Consider the following 27,080-nt stretch of genomic DNA (forward strand, 5'->3'; position numbering starts at 1 on the left):
TCCCCATGTCGTCCAACTCTGCAAGAGCCAATAGACTAGATGTAGTAGATGCAGTCAATAAACACCACAATGATGACATCAATTTTTACAAAAGCGAGAAGGCTGGGGCTGAGTGCAACAAGTGAAAGAGCAATCAATGGCTTACAACAAGTGTATGGCTCCAAGTGTGTAAAGATTCATACCACCTTGAAAGACTCATACCTTGAGTGTAAGTCGAAATATTCCTTACGAAAGTGTGTGATTAATGTGATATACTAAGCAAAGTATTTCTTTGGAGTGAATTTTTAAAAAAAAAACATCAATAATATATTAACAAAGCTGCGCAGGCGGCCTTGCCGAGAGCTTGTTACGTTCGTTCTTGCCTACTATAGCCTCTAGCGCAGCCAGTATGTCTTCACCCTGCACCTCCTTCGAGGTCGCTTCAGCCGTAGCTGCGCAGGCCAACAAACGTAATTATTCGAGTAATACTGTCATGAAGGCCCGCCTTTTCAACCGCAGATCAAACAGACCAGATCTTGCAGAATTGAGGCGCCGGTTCGTGATTCCGGAGTACTTGCGGTTGGCGATGGCTTCCGCCGTGCGATCCAAGCAATTGATCGCAGGAGATAGTGTTGTTGCAGCTGCAGCTCTTCGTGCAGAAGCACCGCCCTGTCCCGTCGTTGTGTTGATAAACCCCGAGAGTGGCGCGCGCACCGGGCCAGCTCTTCATTCTCTCCTTTCTCGCATACTTACGGAGGAACAGGTGATGTTTGGTTCTCTCTCTCTCTCTCTCGTGCTCACACACTCTTTCTCTCACGCAAACACGCTCGCACACTCTCTCTCCCTCTCACCGTTCGTATATGCCCTCGTGAATTGCAATCTACCGACGTTAATACCCCTCTCTCTCACACACATACACGCTCACTTTTTTCCCTTAATACATTGGTGGGCGCGCGTACATACACTCCCCTCTCACACACACTCTCTCTCTCTCTCTCTCACACACACACTCTCTCTCTCTCTCTCACACACACACACACACACTCTCTCTCACACACACACACTCACTTTCTTCCCTCATACATTGTTTGAATCCAACTGTCATAGCATAGCAGGTGATGATAACCCAGTGATAAACTTAGAAGAATTTTGGCTTTGTTTGACAAGGCCATACCTAGGCGAGAGAGAGAGTGTGTCTTATTCTTTCATTCTTATTCACTAACATTGAAAAAACGATAGTATATTATCTCTTTACCACAAGAAATAAGGGACAAAAAAATTTGAGTTATTATTATTTTAATAATTTTGCTTATAAAACCTACATTTAGTGTACATTTTGAAAATAGGGTAAAATGAAGAGTTGTCCTTATTTTGGTTGGTTGAAAAGAATATTTTTATCGAGTACTATTGTTGTAAATCGTGCATAAACTATATTAATAATTTTAGACCATTAGAAATCCAAAGAAGTCCATAATACATGGTGATGTGATGGAGGATGTATACGACATCTCCAAAAGGATATTAATAGACATTAAAATACAAATAGAAACCCTAGAATCATGATCTCCTTTGCACACATGTAAGTGCGCACATAGAGAGAGAGAGAGAGAGAGAGAGAGAGAGAGAGAGAGAGAGAGATCTCCAAAATGGTACTAAAATATGACCGCGCATGCGCATGCACACAAAAATCTTCAAAATGCTATTATAGATATTAAATAGCAAATAGAAATCCTATAATCGAGAGAGAAAGAGAAAGGCCCCAATCATAGAAGTACATGTTTATGAAAAATGGTAAGAGAAAGAAACCCTAGTGTCCATCTACGTGTGGAAGTCTAATCTTGTAAGTACTTCTTAGTAATGAACACTTCCTTGATAAAAACCTAGAAATGGTAATGGTCTTCTCTAGAAATGGATCAATGCCAACACATCCTCAAGGATATGAGGCTAGCATGTGCATTTTATATAGTAACAAAATCATGACACAAAATCATGACACCATTTAATAAAATTAGGCTTCTCAATCTCTAGCATTTCCATGAATTATGCATACCTTGCATGTCATGTCTCATACATATCTACCATGCCATTACCCATCCATATACAACAACTCACAAACTAAGAGTCTATGGCACCAGCTATGTTGATTTAAGATTACTATGATACTAGTCCTATCATGTGGTAGGGCACTCTACAACCTCCTTTGGAAAGAATGAGAGTTTGTGTGAGGGATTTATGTGAAAAGTCTATGGATTAGTGGTGTTTGGATTCATTTTGCATTTACCATATAGTCAAATGCTGAGAAACGGCAAACTAGGGGGAAGGGGGAAAAATCAAGTCTATGTTGGAGGGATTAGGAAGGAGGTGTGTCCATCCTAACTTCAAGAACTTTCTTTCTTATGGGTAGGTTAAAGGTAGCAAATTTTCTTTCTTATGGGTAGGTTAAAGGTAGCAAATTTTCTTTTTAGGCAATTTTCGCTCAGGCTACATGTTAGAGCTTGATTTTGTGTTTGAGTAACCTTTGCTAGGGGTGCATGTTGGAGCTTGATTATGTACCTTAATAACTAATCTGTGTAGTCCAAAGAAATGGATAGCTCTATGAATTTCAGGAGGCACTTTTGTATTTCAAGGACTAGACTATGAGAGAGAGAGAGAGAGAGAGAGAGAGAGAGAGAGAGAGAGAGAGAGAGAGAGATCTGAGAGAGAGAGAGAGAGAGAGAGAGAGAGAGAGAGAGAGAGAGAGAGAGAGAGAGAGAGAGAGAGAGAAGTTATACTTTTGGGAATTAAAAAATAAATGAAGTTGAAACTTAGAGAGAAAAGGGGAAATTGGTTATTTGAATGTACTTTATAACATTGAAAAATACAAATGTAGCCCTCAATTGCATGCTAGTAAAAATGGCTATATGCCATATGTCATATTGTAATAATTATTTGGTTACTTCATCATCCTCGCCACTTAATAAGGTACTATTATACTCCAAGTTTAGTTGTTTGATTCCATTCCTTTGTTTACATGGGATTTCATGATGCTAATATCCCTTTTATTTATTTGTGTCCTCCTTCAACGTCTTCTCTCTCATCTCTAAGCTCTCCTCCATAATGGCCTCTAAGAAATACCCATTGAGTCTCTAAAAAGTCAACAAGTGAAGGCACATCACTCTTCCACTCATCCAAGAATAGCATATGATGACAATTACCCCTCCTTACCACTCGGAGATAAATGATGTATCATTTAAGGCTTCTTTAATTTAGTACCTCTCTCATTATCATATTTAGTTCTAACCCCATAAATTATGTATGACACAAATTGATTGATAATTACGTAGTAGTGTTTTTTATTATGTAGTTCTCACTCTCTTATTCTTTAGTTCTAACCCCATAAAATATCCGTGATAGGACTTGAACATGGTACGATAGAGTACACACGTTTAATATTATAAATTATGTTTGATAAAATTAAACATACATACCCTATAGTACTACGTTCATATATAATTTATGGAGTATGACTGAATAAGATAGTGAGAAGAACATAATTAAAAACATTACTATATGATTATGGATCATACATAGGGTATGCATGTACTGTGTGATCACTATTTGTATGGTATAGGGTATGTACGTACCCTATGTATGATAGTATTCACATAGTACCGACCCTACTCGCCACTTATAGACATCATGTCCACTATGTATCATTTGCGATCTAGATAATGTTATCAATTATGGCTTTGAGTTCTAATTTCTCCCACATTTGATGACATCCACAAATTTCTCACATAATATTACCCTTACCTTTAGGATTTCCTTTCTAAAGCTAACACCATTTAAATACTTGATCCTCACAAGCATTTTTTTGAATCAAATGTTACGGATATAAATGTAATGAGCCCAAATAACAATGTGCTCATGGGTTTCTCATGGTCTTGGTGTATATAAATTTGTACAAATAGTAAAAATATTATCTAATGAACCTTACTCATGATATATATGAGTATGTGTGCTCCATGAAACTCTTTTATGAGTGTTTCATCAAGCTTATTAAAAAAAGTACTCAAGAACACACAAGCTTTTTCATCAAGCTTGTTAAAAAAAGTACTCAAGAACACATCAAGCTTGTTAAAAAAAGTACTCAAGAACACATATGCATGCTTTTATAGTTGGAATGCATATTTAAACACACAAAAGTTTGCACGATTGAGATATAAAAGTCATGATTACCAAACAAAGAAATTGTCTAAAATGAAAATAAGTATCACACATCTCATACGTGTAGTCAATTCACCTTTATCAAATGCTTTTCAACAGATTTAATGTCTTATGTTAAATCATTATAGGCATGCACAAGTCATGTGTGAGTGTACTATGTGTGTGCATGCATGCACACATGCGTGTGACCTTAAGAGTGATTGTGGCATGGCTTGCAAAAGTAGCCACTACGTTCACTTTGTTTCTCTCTAATTCAAAGGTTAAAAAGACTTGTTAAAATGCATATCCATTTAGCCCATTAAAGGCTAGTTACTGCCTTCTTCTTCTTCTTCTATGTGTGTATGTGCGTGTGCCTGCATATGCATGCATGTATGTGCAAAGAAACATTGTAAGACACCTTGTATGATGGTAGCCATAGTATACTATTCACACCATTGTTATCATGAACTCACCTCCCACCATTTACCATGTGACGAGGTTGTGGTGGCCTAGAGTCATAAAGGACATTCACATATTGCTCCCTTTTGTGTGGGGGAAATAGAGTAGTACACTCTTCTTGAAACGCCTATGAACTCATGTTGCTCTCTACACATGCTTTGCTCACATATTTCGGGGATGCAAAAACATATACACTTTCCTCTTGCAAAGGGAAACTTGATGTTATTGCTACCTTTATTTCAAAGATACGTTGGCATTGAGAGAAACTCGCTCCCTAAACCTTTTGTTTTGTTTTCTCGAACATATTCTATGCTGTACTCTTTTCTTAACTCGAACACATTTGATTTGGTCTATTCTTTTCTTTACTCGAACACATTCTATTTACTCTACTCTTTTCTTTACTCGAACACATTCTATTTACTACTCTTTTCTTTACTCAAACACATTCTAAAACTTTCTTTTCTTTACTCAAACACATTCTAAAACTTTCTTTTCTTTTCTTCTCTTTTATGTACTCGAACACATTCTATTGGCATCTACACTTTTCTCTTTTGCAAAAGAGAAATATGATATTGCTGCCTTTATTACAAAGGTAATTTGGCATTGAGAGAAAGCCACTCCCTAAACCTTTTCTTTTCTTTAGTCAAACACATTCTATTTGCTCTTCTCTTTGAGCGTGCGTAATGCATCATCGTATTCAACTTCTTAAGATAATACCATTCTCTCTCTCTTTCTCTCTCTCTATCTCCCTCCCTCCCTCCCTCCCTCGCCCCCCCCCCTCTCTCTCTCTCTCTCTCTCTCTCTCTCTCTCTCTCTCTCTCTCTCGTTAGGCTATTATGAATATCTTACTTGTTTCTCTTTCATAAAAATAGGATGCCAACTACCCACTCTTTGTATGCATACTAATTATAATATCAAAAGTTTTGGGCTTTGGAGGAAGAGTTTTGGGCTTTGGAGGAAGAGTTTAATAAGTAGTTCAAGGAGCTCTAAGGTGCATGATTAGTCATATTACCTCTTCTTTTGGTGTTGTATTATAATAAAGAATCTAATAATTACATGTCCCATTGAGTATATACTCCAATTAAAATCACACATATGCCCTCCAATTTGATAAGTCCAAGATAAGGACTAAGGGCATAGGGCCAATTGTTAAGGAGATCTAGATGGAAAATATCTAGGTAATAAGGGGTTCCTTTGGTTGAGAGCACATAGAATATGTAGTGATGAACACACAAACTCCAATAGGCTACAATTAAATTGGCCTTTTGTATTAAATATACATTGGCGACGCTTTTGCATTAAATATGCCTTGGCAAAGCTTTTGCTATATGTACCAAGAGTAGCACAATAGGGTTCCCTTTAGCAATTATGATCACCATTACATGAGCAAATGATTATGAGAATGCAAAACTTTTTTGTGCATTTAATGTTTTTTCAACTTGCATGGCCATGGGAAAGGCCCTTATGCTTATTGCAGAACACCATATAATGAACAGGTTGCTAGTTTGATGGCACCACCATACACCATAATGACACATTGGTGCAATTTCTTGGTGGCCCGAGCCTTCTTCATTTACCATGTGGCTATGTGGTCCCACCTCCTCTACTTAATAGTAACAACTTAGCTTTTGAGAGAGAGAGAGAGAGAGAGAGAGAGAGAGAGAGAGAGATCTTCAAAATACCAGAGGGTCTATGCGACCAAAATGGTCTTACAATATATCCACGATGAATATTGAACCATGGAAAATAGATAATTGTACAGAACTAGCTACATAAGCTAAAGTATCCATGTGATAATGACAATGTGTTGTCATACAATGATACCACCCTCCTCTAGGATATAACACAAAACAGCCATAGCATCTTCCATTTGTGATCCATATCGTCAAAGGATATGGTGGATATGTCGGGGGCTGGAGTGATAAGGCCTCTAAGATTTGGGGCATCTGGCTCTCAGAAGGGATTGTGTAGCTCATTAATGACACCTCGTGCATGTGGGGCCACATAGAGAGAGATTGTTCAAGACACGATTTTTGACCTTTGAGAGAGGGACATGCGTAAGGATGCGAGGCAATTGAAATTCCTACAAAGGTTTAAAGCCTTTGATATTTAAATAGAGAAGCAAGTTGCAAATACCCTTTTGCGAAACGTGTCTTTCCACTATAGTAATGTTTTTATTATAACTATACTTACACAAACAACAATGCTAATTAAAACGTATCTACATGGAATACAAAAACTTTAAAAAACAAATTTGCTAACAGAATCTCCACACCAAGGTCATTGTAAAATAATACATACTAATCAAAACATATCTATATATATATTTTTTTGAAAAGCATGGCTAAATAAATGATCAACACCAAAAACAAGAGGATTCAGTCATGGTATTGTCCCCATGAAAGGAGAGGCAAACTTTGAACAAGAAGAAGAGCAATGCCAGAGCTACATTGCAGTCTCTGTTCTGAGATGCAGTGATGGCGATACAAGATAAGATGCATCATGGTTTCCTCTAAACGCACTCAGGCAGATGGGGTCAGGGTTAGGTTTTTTGTGTTTTAATGTTTGCAGTTGGACAAGGAGGAAAGATGGCCCTGGCAGATATGCGAGCATTACGTACATCTCGAGGGTTTGCACAAGGGGGTTTACCACGGCATTGGCCGCCAAAGGCAAGATGGAGCAGACCATGAATCGCCAAGGTTTCCACTTAACTTCAGTAGTCAGGGTTCTCGTTTAAGTTAAAGCAACTGTTAGGTTAGAGGGCATGTTTGTGTTAGAAGTCATCTCCTGTCTTTATCAGACACCAAGGCCTCTGTTGTGGGTGTGCCCGCCTTGTATAGGTGTTTTATCATTTTTCCTCACTTCCCGTATTTTTTCTCCATTTTTCCATGATGTGGGTGGCTGCCACAGGCTGGCAGGAGCTTCTGATGCTGGCCGACTGCACTCTTGGACACGTGAGCTGGCCGACCTGATCAGAAGTAGTCGTGGTATTTTTTTCTACTGGCCGACTGGATGTGCCTAGTCGTGAGGGCTGGCGGCGCATGCTGATTGCATGATGGGGCCATATAAATAGGCCCCATTGCCCCACATTATATTCATTCAGTTTTTCCTCGGGATCTTGTGTATAGAGAAGAGTTATACGCCTATCTCTCTCCTTCTCTTGTGCTGTCTATTTTCTGCACTCTACTTGCTCTTGTAGTCTCAGATTTGGTTATCATTTTCGCTGCATATTTTGACATGGTATCAGAGACCAAGGCTCTTGAAAGATCTTGGGAGTTTTTTGAGTAAGAGGGGGATAGTTACGTTGCTGATTGGTGGATCGTTAGTTAGACGGGAACAATTACGGCATCTGGAAGGTTATGATGGAGTCAGTGCTGGAGTAATATGACCTTGCTGATTTCATCGTTATCGGGGTTCCAAGGCTGGAAGCATAGGAAGGGGAGTTACTCTCAATGAAGAAGGACCGCGAGGCACATGCACAGGTGTGGGATCGTGTCAACGCCAGGGTTCGGTCATTTATTTTCCTCAATTGCACACCACAATCACGTAAAGCACATGACGCTGGCCAGAGGCATATGGCAATACTTGGCTTCTCTTTATAACAGGGTATCACCCATGAAGAGGATCTCCTTGGAAGTGCAGATGCGGGTTATGAACCCTGCAAAGTCATCGACAATGCGGGAGCACATTAACAAGCTGCAGGTCCAGTAGCAGGAAGTCCTCCAGGCTGGGAAGGAGATATCATCTGAAGACATGGCCATTACTTTGCTGTCCCACTTGCCTGCTCAGTATTCCGCTTTCTACTCCTCTTTGATTACGAGTGGCATGCTCAGCACCATTACGTGGGTGGAGCTTGTACCCATGGTCTTGGACCAGGAGGAACGTTTCTCGAACCCTCCTCACAGCGGAGGTTCGGAGGCCTTAACTAGCCAACAACACTCGAAAGGCCGGAATAACAACAAGGACAAAGGGAAGGCTTCACTGGAGAAGTCTTGTGAGAAGAAGCCTGACAAAACGAGAGAAGCTGAAGGCCGAACGATCCTGCAATGATTGTGGCGAGAAAGGCCACTATTGGAGGAAGTGTTCTAAGCGGACTGGGAAGAGTGTTGATTCTTCAGCCTCAGCTGCAAAGACTCTTGCATTTGTGCACTTAGAGATGATGAACTCCGATGCTTCATCGTCTTCGAGCAAGGAGGCAGTTGGCTTCACCGCAAAGGATACCCGGGAATGGATTCTTGACAGTGGTGCTTCCAGGCACATGACTCCGTCCCGTGACTTCTTTTTGGATCTGAAACGGCAGTCAGGTCGCATTTTTTATTGGCGACAACTTCACTATTCCGATACACAGTGAGGGTCGGATGGAGATTATTCCCGACGGCAAGGGGGGCAAGCATGCTTCCCGTGTTCTTTATGTCCTTGCTCTGGGTTTTCATCTTCTGTCAGTGCATGAAGTATGCAAGACTGGCTTTCGGGTGGAATTTGAGAAGCATTCAGTTGCTCTACGGGACCGTGAGACTGGCCAATTTGTTTGGGAAGGTGGTATGGAGAATGGTATCTACAAGCTCTCTGCACTCTCCTCGTTGATAGGTTCTCAAGTCGGAGATCTGTGGCACTTTCGTTTTGGCTACTTAAATGTGGACGCGCTGCGGCGAGCTTTCCGAGACCAAATGGTGGTTGGCTTGCTAGATGTTTGCAGTAGGCAAGGACGTTGCAGTTCTTGCATACGTAGTAAGCAGCACAGGGAATCCTTTCCGAAGCAGGCTTCTAGGCGGGCTTCGAAACCATTGGAGTTGATTCACACTGACTTGTGTGGACCTCAGCAGACACCATCATTAAGAGGAGCTCTCTATTTTATGCTACTTGTTGATGACTGTACCAGATTCATGTGGGTCTACTTTCTTTCATTAAAGGACCAAGCTTTTGCACGGTTCAAGGATTGGCACGTGATGGTGGAAAAAGAGTCTGGATTGCAGGTAAAGACTCTGAGGGCTGACAAAGGGGGTGACTTCTCCTCCACTGTATTTCTGAGATTTTGTGCAGACCATGGCATCAAGAGGGAACTGGCCAATACCGGATCGCCTTCAGAGAATGGAGTTGTAGAACGCAAAAACAGGACTGTGGTGGAGATGGCGAGGACCATGCTGGAGCATCGTGATCTTCCTTGTCCACTTTGGGAAGAGGCTGTGTCAACGGTTGTCCATACCCTCAACCGGTCTCCAACGACTTCAGTACCTAAAATGACTCCGTTTGAGGCATTCTTTGGCAGGAAACCTGATGTCTCGCACTTCCATGTTTTTGGGAGTGATGCGTATGTGATACAGATTGTATGATCCAGACAGGAACGAGATTGTTGTCAGCCGGGATGTGGTCTTTGATGAGCATGTTCCAGTATCCACTGTCGAGGAGCCGCCACTTCTTGGAGATCCAGAAGAGTCTGATGATGATTCCCAGACCATTGCTCCAGTTCATCAACCTCAGTCAGCACAGGAGGTTGAGCCCGCAACTGGAGTAGAGCCCCCGCAACAGCAGGAGGCTCCATGATCTGTTCGAGTACCTAGGTGGTTGTTGGACACCCTTCGGGAGTTAGGTGTCACGGAGTTACCCTCCGAGTGGACCACAGAGGACGGCCCTCGAAGATCACACAGAGTCCGAGACAAAAGCAATACAACGGAGCTTCTTTAGGTAAACTATGCTCTGATGTCTCGTATTATGCGGGACAAGGAGCCCACTTCCGTCAAGGAAGTGCTCTCACAGGATACTTGGAGGAAAGCCATGCAGATGGAACTTGATGCCATCAACAAGAACAACACATGGGAGTTGGTACCGAGGCCGTCGAAACGGTCAGTCATTGGTGTCAAATGGGTCTTTAAGACCAAATATGCGTCAGATGGGTCGGTGGACAAACACAAAGCCAGACTTGTGGCTAAAGGTTATGCTCAGCGGGCAGGCATCGACTACAAGGATACCTTTGCACCGACAGCACGGATGTCCACGATTCGGACCGTTCTTGCCCTTGCTTCTTCTCAGAGGTGGCCCGTGTATCAAATGGATGTAAAATCTGCGTTCCTTAATGGTGACCTGCAGGAGGTGTATGTTGAGCAGCCTCTAGGCTTTGTTGTTCTAGGATCAGAAGGGATGGTTTATAGGTTACGTAAGGCCTTGTATGGTCTTAAGCAGGCTCCCAGGGCTTGGAATCAGAAGATTGATTCCTTCTTTGTTCGGACTGGATTTCAAAGATCGGTTGCAGATCCTAACCTATATCTCTTTCGGGAACGCGGCATGGTTACGATTATCATCCTTTATGTGTGAATGACCTCATTCTCACCGGCGGTCATGTGGAGCACATTGGCGTGACGAAGGCTGCCTTGTCAAAGGAGTTTGAGATGACCGACTTAGGCTTACTCCACTTCTTCTTGGGATTGGAGATCTGGCAGACCCAAAGGGGGTTTTTTGTCTCTCAGCAGCGGTATGTTCATGAGTTGCTTGAGGCCTTTGGGATGGAGAATTGCAAGCCTATTACTTCGCCGATGGACCCAAACACAAAGTTAACCATTAATGATCCTTGTGAGCCGGTTGATGCCTCGCAGGATCTGAAGTTGGTAGGTTCATTGATCTGGTTGCTGAACACCAGATTGGACTTGAGCTTCTCCGTGGGACTGTTGAGCTCTTTTATGCAGACGCCATTGAAGTCTCATTGGGATGTAGGATTGCGTATCTTGCGATATCTGCATAGTACGAAGGATCTAGGACTCTTTTACACAGGAGGGGATGGAGTCAAACTCCAAGGTTGGAGTGACTCAGATTGGGGAGGAGATCTAGACACAAGGAGATCTACTTCAGGTTACAGTTTTACCCTTGGCTTAGGAGCAGTTTCTTGGAGCAATAAGAGGCAGTCAACTATTGCCCTATCTTTGACAGAGGCAGAGTACCGGGCTGCTTGTGGTGCTGCTTGCGAGGTTGTGTGGTTGCGGAGGCTGCTAGGCGAGATTGGGTTTCCACAGAAGGAGCCCACAGTCATCCAGTGCGATAACCAGAGTTGTATAGCTATTGCTCGGAACCCGGTCTTCCATGCCCGGACCAAGCACATAGAGATACAGTATCACTTTGTACGTGAGAAGATCTTGGCTGGTGACATCTTGCTACTTTATTGTTCGACGGAGGACAATGCGGCGGACCTCGTCATGAAGTCTCTACCTCAGGCTACGCTCAGGTGGCACTCCAGCTCCCTTGGGTTGATTTCACAGCCAGGAGCTGAGAGGGGGTGTTAGAAGTCATCTCCTGTCTTTATCAAACACCAGGGCCTCTGTTGTGGGTGTGCCCGCCCTGTATAGGTGTTTTATCATTTGCCACAGGCTGGCAGGAGCTTTTGATGCTGGCCGACTGCACTCTTGGACACGTGGGCTGGCCGACCTGATCAGAAGTAGTCGTGGTGTTTTTTTCTGTTGGCCGACTGGATGTGCCCAGTCGTGAGGGCTGGCGGCGCATGCTAGCACTGGCCGACTGCATGATGGGGCCATATAAATAGGCCCCATTGCCCCACATTGTATTCATTCAGTTTTTCCTCGGAATCTTGTGTATAGAGAAGAGTTATACGCCTATCTCTCTCCTTCTCTTGTGCTGTCTATTTTCTGCACTCTACTTGCTCTTGTGGTCTCAGATTTGGTTATCATTTCCGCTGCATATTTTGACAGTTTGGGCATGTTTGGGCTTGCAAGCCATGCATCCCATTAAATGACCCCATGCAAGTGTTGCCGTGTTGCAGCCAACACTTCATATGTTGCATCAGTTTCATATAGCTTAGCATCCATGTGAAGCTGAGTTTTGGGGTTCGATGCATAAAAAAGACATGGGTTCCCTTTGGTACATTCCATTGAGGCATGCAAACACTTTCTTTGTTTCTGATCTTCAATGTTCTCTCAGGGCCATCTTTTCCACCTTGGTAAGGTTCACATCAATATTTGATATGCTCTTTCTTAATTAGCCCAACCTCGGTCTGGTAGTAGTCATTCTCTCTTCATGCCCACTTTTTCGTCCGCTGGGGAATACATAAGCAGCAGTTTTGCAGCTCTTTGCCTCAGTGGTCTTGCATGTTATTCAGCCTGTGTCCAGCAGGAAATTTAGTGCTTTGCATCAGTCTTGCAGCAGATTCAGCAAGTGAATCAGCAAATACAACGAGATCTACCTTTTTCCAATCATCTCATATAGTTGTAGACATACTTTCATAGTAGTAAAGTAGATAGCTGGATTAAAGTGTGTGGTAATTTTCAGTTTTATGCATGCAATAGTGATTTTGGACATTTGAAGTCTTCAGCTACAAGAAAAGGAGCTGGCAATTCTCGAAATTCTCATCCTTAGAGTAGGCAGGTCAGGCTAGTCAACAGAAGTGAGAGGTGGGCTGAATCAGCTGGCCAATTTGTTGGACGAGACCGCTTTTGTGATTGCAATGAGGTCTCCGTTGGCCTCAAGTTTTCATTGGGAGGGGTCAATTTATTTACTTTTTTGTACGATAGATTTGTCACCTGTTTGACAGCCAGTGTCCGGTGTTCATCAGAGGGCAATTGTCAAACTTTATCATAAGCCATTACCCCCATTCTGATTTGAGTGCCTTCACATGGCACCCCAATGCTGGGCCTACAACATCAACTTCAGACAAGGATGCACGTATTATGACTACTAGGCACCATTAGGGATTAGGTTAAGGTTTAGTATGTTGTGAGACATATTCTATGAAGGGGCAAAAGAGGGGTTGAGTAAGGCAGGGCATCTGAACAGCCAGAACAAGCAACAGTTGGTTCCTATCAAACTAGTGCAAGTGTGTATGCAATCAATGCAAAGATCGAAATTAATGCACGCTAATGGAAGTTGGCCTACTTTATGGAGGCATATAAATGGAACCTCTCTCCCTTTGAGCAGCCAGCCAAGGGAACAAGCCTTGAAGAGGAGCATTTTCAGCCCGAACAAGTGCAATCAGTTGAGCGCACGTTGCACATGAAGTTTGGAAGGCATTTGCAGATCTCTACGAGATTAAGTCTCCGGGTAGGATTCTGGCGTTGGAAAAGCAGCTTATGAACTTGTCAATTTCTGCCTTTCCATCTTTATCTGCTTTCATCTCGAAGATAAAAGATCTCCGGGACGAGCTTGGTGTTTGTGGCAAGGATATCTCTACAGAGGATATGGCTATTCTGCTTCTCTCCAAGCTTCCAGAGAGGTTTGATGCTTATTTTCAGTCTCTTGTTTCTTCTCGTCCTGCTTCAGTTACTTGGGAGGAAGTTCTCCCCTCCATTATGCAGGTTCTTCTTCAACTCTTTGGCATGCTCAGTTTGGCCATTTGAGCTATCAGCTTCTACAGCGAGCTTCGAAGGATGGGTTGGTTGAGGGTTTACCGACCATCAAGGCTCCATCTAATGTTTGTTCCTCTTGTCTACAAGGGAAGCAACACCGAGCCGCCTTTCCGAAGGAGGCGACACACAGATCTTCGACATCACTTACTCTTGTTCATGCAGACTTATGTGGTCGTATGAGTACCGCGTCTTTGAGTAAGGCGTTGTACATGCTTGTGATGGTGGATGACTTCTCCAGATATACTTGGGTCTTCTTTCTGAAGTCCAAGGATGAGGCTTTTCAGCACTTTTGTGATTGGAGGGTTGAGGTGGAAAAAGAGACCGGTTTTCGGTCAAGGCTCTCAGGACCGACAAAGGGGGTGAGTTTACATCCCAAGAGTTTTAGCAATATTGCAGGGTTTATGGCATTCGAAATTAGATTACTACAACATATACTCCATCACAGACCGATGAAGCGGTCCCTCAGTGAAGTGCTAGGACACCTAAGTAGGATCCTAGAGGGTTCTGACCAGGTGATGCACCCATGCGTGCATCGAGGTAATGCTTCCAAATCTTCAAAGCATGGATGACAGCCATTAACTTCTTTTCATAAGTGGGAGCATTCTTTTTCAAATTTTGTAATCTTCTGCTTTCATAAGCAACTACATGCCCTTCTCGGTTTAAGACTGCACCAATATAATCTCCTAAAGCATCACATTCTACAATAAACAGCTTTGACAAATTTGGAACAATCAATACTGATGCTTTATTGGCTTAAAACTTCAAAGTCTCAAAAGCTTCTTTCTCCATCTTGGCCCACCTAAACCCCACTGTTTTCTTTGTCAGATCATGCAATGGTCCGGCAAACCATTGCAAACCACTTGATGAACCTTCTGTAGTAAGAGCATAGTCCCAAAACTTCTAACTTCATGCACGTTGGTCAACTCTGGCCATTCCATTATACTTGTTTGGATCCATCCAAATCCCATCTTTGGACACTAAATGGCCCAAATAGTGAATTTTTGACAGGAAGAACTCACTCTTCTTGCCACTTGCATAAAGCTTGTGCTTTCTCGATTCTTGGAAAACAATATCCAAATGCTTTTTTTAATGCTCTTCCTCATCATTAGAATGTACTAAGATAACATCAAAGAAAGTACCTGTGAATTTTCAATGGACTCTGAAAATTCTATCCATCATCTTGTTAAATGTGGCAGGGGCATTGGTGAGACCAAAGGGTAACACAAGAAATTCGTATAGCCCAAAGGTAGTCCCGAATGCTATTTTGTGCACATCCTCTGGAGCAATCCTTAGTTGATGATAGCTACTCTTCAAGTCTATCCTGTTGAACACTTTCAATCCATCCAACCTGTCTAGGATATCATCAATCCTAGGTATCAAGAACCTATCATGTGCATGCACATGTACGTGCTAATCTCAAGACTAATCCTTGAAGGGCAATAGATAAAGAACAAGACTTGGACCAGATTTTGGAGGTGGTCTACTAGTTTGGACAGCATGAATGTATGCTCTTATGTGTGTGTGTGTGCGCGTGTGGGGTATGTGTGTGTGGAAGCATATATTGATACCAAGTTCTACACCCACTATTGGGCACTGATAATGTTAGTGGTGTCATAGTATCTAGTCCATACTATGCATGATGGAGTTGATGGTTTATTGTCTTGTGGATGACGACCATGAGGTTATAAATTGCACTTTCTTATAAGGTGAATTTGGGCATGTTCGTGGATTCATCTAGGTATATAATACTAGTTTGGGCAGGAAGACCTTATGGAAGAATCAGGAGGGTGCTGGCCAAATTATATGAAGAACATCTTCTGTCGGCTGCAGCAAAGGATGGGATATTTGTCCAGGATTAATCCTCGAAGGGCAACAGATAAAGAACAAGACTTGGACTAGATTTTGGAGCTGTGGGTAGGAAGACCTTATGGAAGAATCAGGAGGTTGTCGGGCAGATTATATGAAGAACATCTTCTGTCGGCTGCAGCAAACGATGGGATATTTGTCCAGGACTTGGCCGACAGCATGTCGGCCAGTCCATAAGGAATGTCATGCCCTATAAAAGGGCACACTTGCTCATTGTTTTACTCATTCAGTCCCCAGTGGGTTGAGTCATAGATTAGACATTAGATTAGGTGTTCTCACCTTTTGATGGGGCAGCCAATGGCTAGCCATGATGTACTTCCTTTTTGTACTATAGAATATACTGAAACTCAGCTCTCTCTCTCTTCTCTCCATCTCTCTTGCTTACGTTTTGCATGAGGTTGTTCGAGGATGGTGTTTAGGGCTGAAAGAAGACTCCCAGAGCTTCCACATGTGACAGAACCTGTTCTTTATAGTAATCTTGTTGAGGGCTCTATAGTCCATGCACATGTAGCGAGCATAGTCACGAGAAACGAGAAACAAGAACGAAATCGGCACCCCTCAGAATCGCAAATGGAAACGGATAGGAAACGGCACATAGACTCTTTTTTTAGGAGGCGGCTCGTTGCATGTGAAGAAGGAAGAGAGGGAGAGAAGGACTCGACGAGGGAGTAGAGGAGCGAGCCAAAAAATGTACTTGTTGAATTTTGATTGAGACGTTTTTTCTAAACGATGTTATTTTTATTGGTTGGGCAACGATATGCTAAAATGTGGGTAGCGTTTAATAAATAAACACGTTGGGTAATGTCAGGTTAGGGTTGCACAAAAATGAGGTACACATAGAAGTACAACAGCAAGCACTCTCAAGAGAGAGAGAGAGATGGTGATTGATGCTCACACTAACAAGATGAGATACAATGTGTGGAGCAAGAGGGTTGACTCCACAATATCAAAATACAAATGTGGTGTCCTTTCATACCTAATATCCAAGGGGAAAAACCCAAAGGGACACAGAGAAGTATAAGATTTTTGCCAAAATATGGGCTTTGCCACGTAAGCCACAAGTGTGGCGGGGCTCAGATAACCGCTGCCCATTGCACTGCGAGCTCAGCCGGGTGGTCGCCGCTAGTGCCGCCCGAGTTGGTGGCTGAAACGGGCGGCGAAATGCCAGGCGGGCGTGGAGCACTGGCGGCGGCAGGGAGCTCGGACAGAAACTTGCAGTCGACGGAAGCGCACAGAGTCGATGGAAATCTACAATGGACGAAAGAGCCGTTGGCGGCGGAACCCCGCGAATAGGTGAGCAGAAGAGGGAACCTTGCTTTGATACCACTGTTAGGTTAGGGTTGCACAAAAATGAGACACACTGAGAAGTACAATAGCAAGCACTCTCAAGAGAAAGAGATGGTGATTGATGATCACACTAAGAAGATGAGATACAATGTGTGGAGCAAGAGGGTTGACTCCACAATATCAAAATACAAATGTGGTGTCCTTTCACACCTAATATCCAAGGGGAAAAAGCCAAAGGGAGAAAAGTGCTCTTGGTTAGCCCATGTTCACATGTGGCACTACACATAGCATATGTGGCATAACTCATAGCATATATGCCAATAGGTAACGTTTATAACTTTTATTTTGTCTTTCTCGTGTATGTCTCTGCAGTCGTTTCCCACCGTTCGTGGAACAAGATAGGCATGGCCATTTCCTGGGAGCATATATTGATACTGTCACCAGCCTGGCCATTTCCCAGTATGAAAGGAGTCTGGTGGACTCTAGGATGCCTAATATTTGGAAAGTACAAGCTTTGGGAATGGGGGATTATCCTAGAGTACAAAGGACCAGACTCCTAAAATTTAGGATAGTTGCTATTTTTGGCTCGACTCCGATGGAAATTCTGTTCGCGTCATTACATCTAGAATTGAGCAGATACCAAGAGTTGGCAAAGTGCCTATGACAGAATGTCTACCAGTTGGGATATTTTTAGAGATAAAGTTTATGGAAGGACCCATCTCTTAGATTGGGACATGTGGCAAGAAAGTGGACCAAAGTGAGACAAGTGGCCTGACACTTGTTAGAAAGTGGATCAAAGTGAGACAAGTGGCCTCACACTTGTCACTTCAGCTATTGTGTGGCTCTCCACTTGTCATTGTAGCCTTCTCTTGCCATTTTAGCTCATGGGAGGCCCAAATCTATAAATTGAAGCCCTCTCTCTTCATTAAAGAAGGCTCTCTTCCTGCGCACACTAGCCTCTCTACCACCATTACAGGCTGCCCTAATGATGGCTACTCTCTTTCTCTCTCTCTCTTGAAGGCTGCCCATGAAGAATACCGGCTGTTGGGGACTGTTTTGGAGGCTTCCATCGCGAAGAAATACTGAAGGCAAGGGTATTTAATCATTTATTATGATTTCTAGCCATTGTACTTGTTGTACCAGCCTTTGTACCTGCTGTACCAGCCATTGTACTGGTTGTACCAGCTTCTGTACTTGTACCAACCGATTGAAATTACGTTGTCTGGATAAATAACTATATCTGCTATACTAGTCACTGTACATGCTGTACCAACATTTGTACTTGCTGTACCAGCTGTACTACCAGAGCCACTGTACTGGCTGTACGAGCCATTGTACCTGCTGTACTGGCTGAATGGAGAGTTGTACTTGCTGCACCAGCTCTATTGCATGAAGACCCGTGGTTTTTGGGGAAGAATCAGTACCCACACGGAGGTATATGGATTATATTATTGGCTTGGCATTTCTACAGCCTATGTTCCGGCTTGGTTGCCTCGCGTTGGGCTGTGTTATGGCATTTGTATATGGATAATCCGGCATCTCCCGTGGGGAGAATAAGGCCCTCAAAGCTTGTACATGATATTATTCTCCTTGGGTAATAAAATACTCCAAGGGGGGGGTCGGCCCATTCCGGCCTCTATGCGGTGTCACATGTGCAAGCTCCATTTTCAGCATTTGTGGATGTTTTGTCCAGCTTTATGTTTTATGCAAAGTGATGATGGATATATGTTAAGGTTGTGGCCATGTTTAAATGTTTTAATATGCATTGATGGTATCAACAAGTGTGTCAAAGGCCCTAGTCTCCCGGGCACCCGCCGCGAGTTACAGATACCAAGTTCTACACCCACTATAGGACACCGATGACGTTAGTGGGGATGTTGTAGTATCTAATCCATACTATGCATGATGGAGTTGATGGTTTATTGTCTTGTGGATGAATACCATGAGGTTATAAATTGCACTTTCTTATAAGGCGAATTTGGGCATGTTCCTGGATTCATCTAGGTATATCTCCTATGCTAGGGTGGCATACCGAGTACATCATCACAATGGCTTAGATTTCCTATAACAAAATTCTCATGATCTACATACTCCCCAATCTCAATCCTAAGTTTCCTGAGGATTGGCATGATCTGAGATTGCATCCTTCAAAGGCAACACTTGATGTTTCCGGAGTGCCAAACCTCTCCTTAGGCAGTTTGAGAGCTTTAATGATCCGAGGATGGATATAATGGTGAGTAGCACGAGTATCAAAGTGGACAAGAACAGGCTGATTGGCAACCTTGTCCCAAGCCCTAAATATCTTCCTCTTCTCTGAAGGAGTATCATCCAGTTGCAAGAGTTCTTCAAGGAGAGCATTCACCTGAGGTGATTTTTGTGGCTGATTCTTCTTCTTTGGCTTGTCAAGGCACTGTCCAGCCATATGTCCTTTTTCTCCACAGTTGAGGCATTTTTCTTCCTTGGTATACTCTACCAATTGTTGATACATTAGCTTCCTTGCGGATGGCAGAGGTGGTTTACCACCATTCTTCTACTTCTTCTCTTGTTGTTCTGACTTCTTTTGATCAAACACCTTGGCCTTTTTCTTTTGGGACTCTTCTTTGTAAGGCTTCCCAATTGAACAAGGCATACACAATGTTTCTGCTTCTATGGTTGTATCTTGAGCTGCTTCCAAGGTGTTCGGTTTTATCATCTTGACTGCCCGTCGAAGCATTGGATGTAAGCCATGGATAACCTCCTCATCTCCATGTTTGAGGGAATTTCATTGAGAGATGTGAATCTAAGAGAGCTTGCAGCAAACTTATTGATATAAGTTTCAACTTTCTTCCTTTGATTTTGCTTCAATTCATCCCATTCTTGCTGCACATCAGCTTCAAAGGATGAAGGTAAAAACTTCTTATTGAACTCCTTTCATGTCTTTGGTTTCTCTTCATGGATAATCTTGAGCCACCAATTTAAGGCAGTATCCTTCAAGTACATTCTCGCCATCTTGATCTTGACTTTTTTGAATAATCTTCACCACCAAAAGTAGCATCGAATTGCCTAATTAAAGAAACTGCTTTTTGAGAATCTCTCTTACCATAAAAAGCATCAAATGAAACTCGGGGCGGGTGTCCGGGGGACTAGGGCCTTTGACACACTTGTTGATACCATCAATGCATATTAAAACATTTAAACATGGCCACAACCTTAACACGTATCCATCATCACTTTGCATAAAACATAAAGCTAGACAAAACATCCACAAATGCTAAAAATGGAGCATGCGCGTGTGACACCGCATAGAGGCCGGAATGGGCCGACCCCCCCCTTAGTATTTTATTACCCAAGGAGAATAATATCATGTACAAGCTGCTTTGAGGGCCTTACTCTCCCCACGGGAGATGCCGGATAATCCATATACAAATGCCATAACATAGCCCAACACGAGGCTACCAAGCCGGAATATAGGCTGTAGAAATGCTGAGCCAACAATATAATCCATATATCTCCGTGTGGGTACTGATTCTTCTCCAAAAACCACGGGTCTTCATGCAATAGAGTTGGTACAGCAAGTACAACTCTCCATTCAGCCGATATAGCAGGTACAATGGCTGGTACAGCCGGTATAGTGGCTGATACAGTAGGTACAGTGGCTGGTACAGCTGGTATGATAGCTGGTATAGCAGGTACAGTAAGTACAAATGCTGGTATAGTATGTATAGTGACTAGTACAGTGGGTACAGTGGCTGGTACAGCAAGTACAGAAGCTAGTATAGCCGGTACAGTGGCAGGTACAGTAGGTACAGTGGTTGGTACAGTCGGTACGGTGGCTGGTACAGTAGGTACAGTGGTTGGTACAATCAGTACGATGGCTGGTACAACAAGTACAACAAGTACAAATGCTGGTACAAACAAGTACAATGGCTAGAAATCATAATAAATGATTAAATATCCTTGCCTTTAGTATTTCATCGCGATGGAAGCCTCCAAAACAGTCCCCAACAGCCGGTATTCTTCATGGGCAGTCTTCAAGAGAGTAGCCATCATTAGGGAAGCCTTCAACGGTGGTATAGGCAGCAAGAGAGCCTCTATTAATGAAGAGAGAGGACTCCAATTTATAGATTTGGGCCTCCCATGAGCTAAAATGGCAAGAGAAGGCTACAATGACAAGTGGAGAGCCACACAATAGTTGAAGTGACAAGTGTGAGGCCACTTGTCTCACTTTGATCCACTTTCTAATAAGTGTCGGGCCACTTGTCTCACTTTGGTCCACTTTCTTGCCACATGTCCCAATCTAAGAGATGGGTCCTTCCATAAACTTTATCTCTAAAAATATCCCAACTGGTAGACATTCTGTCATAGGCACTTTGCCAACTCTTGGTATCTGCTCAATTCCAGATGTAATGACGCGAACAGAATTTCCATCGGAGTCGGGCCAAAAATAGCAACTCTCCTAAATTTTAGGAGTCTGGTCCTTTGTATTCTAGGATAATCCCTCATTTCCAAAGCTTGTACTTTCCAAATATTTAGACATCTTGGAGTCCACCAGACCCCTTTCATACTGGGAAATGTCCAGGCTGGTGACATCCTCCCCAGCTTCTTAAAAGTTGTCCGCAACTTTAAGCTTGAAGCCATATATCCAAGATATAATCATGTCCCATCAAGTGGGTGAGACGAGACAGTCTCAAAAATCCAATATAACTGAAGAATCCATGTCCCAAAGAAATGGGTGAGACTAAATAAGTCTCCATAATACCAATATCAAAATCATGTCCCAAAATAAATGGGTGAGAATTCCATGGAAGATATGCTAGACACAGGCACAAGAGCCAATTCTGTCTCAATCACCAATATCAATGAGATAATCATATGCCAATGAAAATTACCAATGAGGTGCTAAGACACTTAAATAAGTGCCATGCACAAGAAACTAGTGCCTCACACAGAAACATGTGCTATGCACACAAACTGATGCCATTCAGGAGCACAAACCATGGTGACAGAAAAGCTGGTTCTCCATAGTTCTGGCAATCCTTTCTCCCAATCCCAATAGTTCCCATGTTCTCCCATACAATCCCAACTTTGATCAACAAGCATGGTGTGGAAACAATCGCAACACGAATCCACGTGTATGGTGGAGTGTTCCTTGAATTGCCCTCTCACAATCCCAACATGAATCCACATGCATGGTGAGATGAACAATGAACCTCTTGGCCTCTGTATAGGGAGATAGTGATTTTAATATGGCTTTAAAAAATAAATAAATCTATGTCCCAAATAAATGGGCGAGACAAAATAGTCCCATAAGTCGAGATATCATAATCCAAGCTCAAAGCACACAAACATGTGCCAATCCACATGACCCTTGGCGTACACATAAGTCCCTTGCCAATCAGGTATCATGTCCACTTTAGTCTTTACCACTTGCACTCCGTGTTGGTACTCTGACCACACACCTTGGATGAGAGGTGGGCTCAAGTAACAAGATAAAACAATCACTCGTAGGCATAAAGATCCAAAGAAGTCCAAGAATCCATAGACCTGTATACCATAATCCTTGTATACCATAACTCTTACCACATACTCTGTGCTAACCACACACCTTGGAGTAGAGGTGGACTTTATCCATAAAAGCATCATATCCATGAGATATCCAAAGATTTCTTCTCTATAAACTCGGACAAATTCGTCCATAGAAATTGCTTGTCAAGCCCAATATCTATATAAATCTTGTCCAAGAAAGAAATCTCCATAGATATAATCCATCCCAATATCTATATAAATCTTGTCCAAGAAAGAAATCTCCATAGATATAATCCATCCCAATAAAGGGAGCCATAAACAATGTTTCCCTGAAACCATCTCAAGGCAAACAACACCACCTTTCTCCTTGCATGGCTATACAAGGGTTAGTGAACAAAAAATACTTCATAGTAAATAGCCAAAGCACCAACTTTGCAAACTCAAAGTATACTTAGCTTTTCTTTGCCAGGTTGGTCATGAAGCCAAAAGAAATATCTCCTCACCATATCCTTAAGATATCCTGAGATATATCTCCATATAGCTTGCCTGTAAGCTTGATAATATAATCCACAATATCCATATGGAAAGAGTGCTAAACGTATGCACATAAAGCCAACTCCATACTTCCAAGATAAATTTTATGAATTCATAAATCCTTAGACCACGCTGACTATTGCTCATGCTCTTGCTTCATAGGCCATGAAGTGGCTGGCCATGCTTAATAGCAATGATGGTAAGTGTGGTCCCCACTTGAGATCTTTTCTCTTCCTTATTGATAAAAGGAAGCGGAATGGGCCGACCCCCCCCCCCCCCCTTGGAGTATTTTATTACCCAAGGAGAATAATATCATGTACAAGCTTTGAGGGCCTTACTCTCCCCACGGGAGATGCCGGATTATCCATATACAAATGCCATAACATAGCCCAACACGAGGCTACCAAGCCGGAACATAGGTTGTAGAAATGCCGAGCCAACAATATAATCCATATACCTCCGTGTGGGTACTGATTCTTCCCCAAAAACCACGGGTCTTCATGAAATAGAGCTTGTACAGCAAGTACAACTCTCCATTCAGCCGGTACAGTAGGTACAATGGTTGGTACAACTGGTACAGTGGCTGGTACAGTAAGTACAATGGCTGGTACAGTAGGTACAGCAAGTACAAATGCTGGTATAGTATGTACAATGGTTGGTACAGCGGGTACAGTGGTTGGTACAGCAAGTACAGAAGCTGGTACAGTCGGTACAGTGGCAGGTACAATAGGTACGATGGTTGGTACAGTTGGTACGGTGGCTGGTACAGCAGGTATAGTGGTTGGTACAACCGGTATGATGGCTGGTACAGCAAGTACAAATGCTGGTACAACAAGTACAATGGCTAGAAATCATAATAAATGATTAAATACCCTTGCCTTTAGTATTTCATCGTGATGGAAGCCTCCAAAACAGTCCCCAACAGCCGGTATTCTTCATGGGCAGCCTTCAAGAGAGAGAGAAAGAGAGTAGCCATCATTAGGGAAGCCTTCAACGGTGGTAGAGGCTAGTGTGAAGCAAGAGAGCCTCTATTAATAAAGAGAGAGGACTCCAATTTATAGATTTGGGCCTCCCATGAGCTAAAATGGCAAGAGAAGGCTACAATGACAAGTGGAGAGCCACACAATAGCTGAAGTGACAAGTGTGAGGCCACTTGTCTCACTTTGATCCACTTTCTAACAAGTGTCAGGCCACTTGTCTCACTTTGGTCCACTTTCTTGCCACATGTCCCAATCTAAGAGATGGGTCCTTCCATAAACTTTATCTCTAAAAATATCCCAACTGGTAGACATTCTGTAATAGGCACTTTGCCAACTCTTGGTATTTGCTCAATTCCAGATGTAATGACGCGAACAGAATTTCCATCGGAGTCGGGCCAAAAATCGCAACTCTCCTAAATTTTAGGAGTGTGGTCCTCTCTATTCTAGGATAATCCCCCATTCCCAAAGCTTGTACTTTCCAAATATTTAGACATCTTGGAGTCCACCAGACCCCCTTCATACTGGGAATTGTCCAGGCTGGTGACATAAAACTTGACTCTCTTTTCTCCGGGCTTGAACTCCCACTTGGCAGCTACTTGTGAAGCTACTTCATGAACCGCTCCTTTCGCCATAACAGCCTTAGGCGAATCAGCCACCATGGACATTTGTGATTCTTTGGCTTTCTCCTTGTCCTTCTGAGGATTTTTAGGAAAACATGAGACGGCTTGGGTATGGTGGGACTTTGAGGTTATAGCTTGACGACTTCCTTTGATGATGGTGGGTGGAGTAAATTTCATGGTCTTTGACTTTTTTGAAGTAGAGACTCCTTTCATGCTAAGGCAAGCTTTCGCTGCTGCTGCAACACCATCAATCGCACCAGTCTTCTCAGTAAGAAAGTCTTCAAAGACTTTAGTTGTAGCTCTAGCTTTAGCTCCTCTCTCCATTAAAGCTTGAATCTTTGGATTTGCTTCGAGCTCTTTAGATCTTCTCCTATTTTGAACAAGACACCGTCAAAGAATGTTGAGAACCTCCAGATTGTTGATGAATACTCTTCTCTCCTTCTGTTGACATGGTGAATGTAATCTGTGGGTTGGCCAAAAATTCTGTCACCTTGGGAAAGTTCTCACAAGAGAAGACTTAGCTCTGATACCATGTAACGCAGGGACGCGTGAAAGTGACAAAATTGATGAACTACTTGTAACAAACCCACTCCATCAACAATCACAAATAATGAAAGAAAGTAGGATTCAGAGAAAAGAGAAACGAGACCTCACTGAGAGGGAAATAGGCCCCTCCCCCTATGCAGGAATTTATTGAATCAAACCATGGGCACCAAGTGCCTGAACCTTTACGACAATAGATGAGAAGTGCATTTTTTTCAAATGAAGAGAGAGTGCTCCAATTTATAGATTTGAGACATGTTCTAGAATGAAAAGAGTAAGCTCCAAATGACAAGTGGCTACTTTAATTGACAAGTGTTAAGCTAAAATGACAAGTGTAGGGACACTTGTCTCATTCTAGAAGCCACATATCCCATTCTAGATGCCACATGTCTTAATTTAAGAGGTGATTCTTCCATAACCTTCTATGCTTAAAATATCTCAACTCGTAAAGAATTTGACAAAGGTGCTTTAGTAACTCTTGATCCTTGCAAAAATTCGAAGGTTTTGTCGCGAATGGAATTTCCATCAGACTCTGCCAAAAATAGCAACTCTCCTAGATTCTAGGAATTGCATGCTTTAGGTCCAAGAAGGCTTCGTTGTAAAGATTCATCTATTCATGGTTTGTTCAAATGATTTGAGTATCTAGTTTCACCTTCAAAACCACTCATCACTCATCTGGGTGTTCTGGTCAATTCGACCACCGGAGTGCTAAACCGATCATCTGGGCATCTGGTCTATGACCACCTGGCTGAAAACTTTGGGCGTTCTGGCCAATGGCCACCCGTAAATAGAAATGAGTATTCTAGCTTAATTGGCTGCTCAAAAGATATACAAATCACAATTCATACACCATGAGTTATCCGGTAATTACCATCTCACATATGGAACAATTTTGAGCAAGACAATGGTCAATTTGAAGAACAAAGTAGGAGGCTTGTTGCAGCTTGAGATTGGGAGGAAGAGCTTGAGATTGGGAGGGGAGGAAGAGCTTTACCCAGCTCAAGGCTGAGTTGTAGGAGATCTAGGATCGATTCATGGATAGCCTACGGAGTAGTTACAAAGCAGTAGGCACCTCTAGAGGATTTCTCACAATAATTGGAGGAGTTGGTCGAAGAGTCTTCAATTTCTTAAGCAATTTTTATGGTTTCTTCTTTAAGATGCCACCACAAGAGAACATGTTAGTGGATGTGTCAATAATTCCAATCATATGTTTCATACTACCATACTTCAGGGAGTATGATAGGTATGATAAAGTATGATTCAGCTCTTGGTGGAGTTTCATACATGACCTTAAATTTGGGGCTATATATGCTTGTAGGAATTGGAACTTAAAAACAATTAACCATTGAGAATTTGAAACTTGAAGGCTGAAATAAATTTGACATTCAAGAAAGCTTGATAACACAAGCCTGATAACTAGAGTCTAGCTTCTAGCAATTTGCAAATACAAGAAAACCAAAGAAAATGTCATGTGAGCCACAAACAATCACAGGCTCATTCTTCCTCCTAATCCTCTTCCTTTGCATGAGAGGGAGATGATGCTCTGCAAGCTCTTCACTATCAACTTCCACTTGAGCATTTATGGGCCGTGCATCCCCCCCAATGCCCCCATCCTCCTTCGGCTCATGGAGCTCTCGCAAAGCAATCTGGAGTAGTATATAATTCAGCCGTATTAGCGGACATGCAGATTTCACATTGTGAAGTTTTCGTCCGAGTTGCAGCGGCCAGTTGATATTGTGCTTATTCTTTCTATCTTTAGCAGTGCATTTGCCCTATCAACT

At 42.7% G+C, this 27,080-nt stretch overlaps 1 protein-coding gene across 3 annotated transcripts in view; it reads left to right on the forward strand.

Annotated features, from left to right (window-relative positions):
* The first annotated feature begins 351 nt into the window (after positions 1-351).
* The window catches only part of LOC147630403 (diacylglycerol kinase 7-like), a 54,102-nt gene continuing 27,373 nt past the window's right edge, over positions 352-27,080 (forward strand). For 2 of the 3 annotated variants that reach the window (XM_086810262.1, XM_086810263.1), the window contains exon 1: positions 352-742. In XM_086810262.1, the coding sequence (XP_086666388.1) occupies positions 389-742 (354 nt within the window). In that variant the 5' untranslated portion in view covers positions 352-388. Of the gene's footprint in view, positions 743-6,990; positions 7,323-27,080 lie in introns of those variants that run through there. The other variant, XM_086810264.1, reaches the window with a different exon arrangement.

This window comes from Cibotium barometz, chromosome 16 (assembly GCF_041138505.1).
Source record: "Cibotium barometz isolate CiBa-2024 chromosome 16, ASM4113850v1, whole genome shotgun sequence".
NCBI classification, from domain to species: Eukaryota; Viridiplantae; Streptophyta; class Polypodiopsida; order Cyatheales; family Cibotiaceae; genus Cibotium; species Cibotium barometz.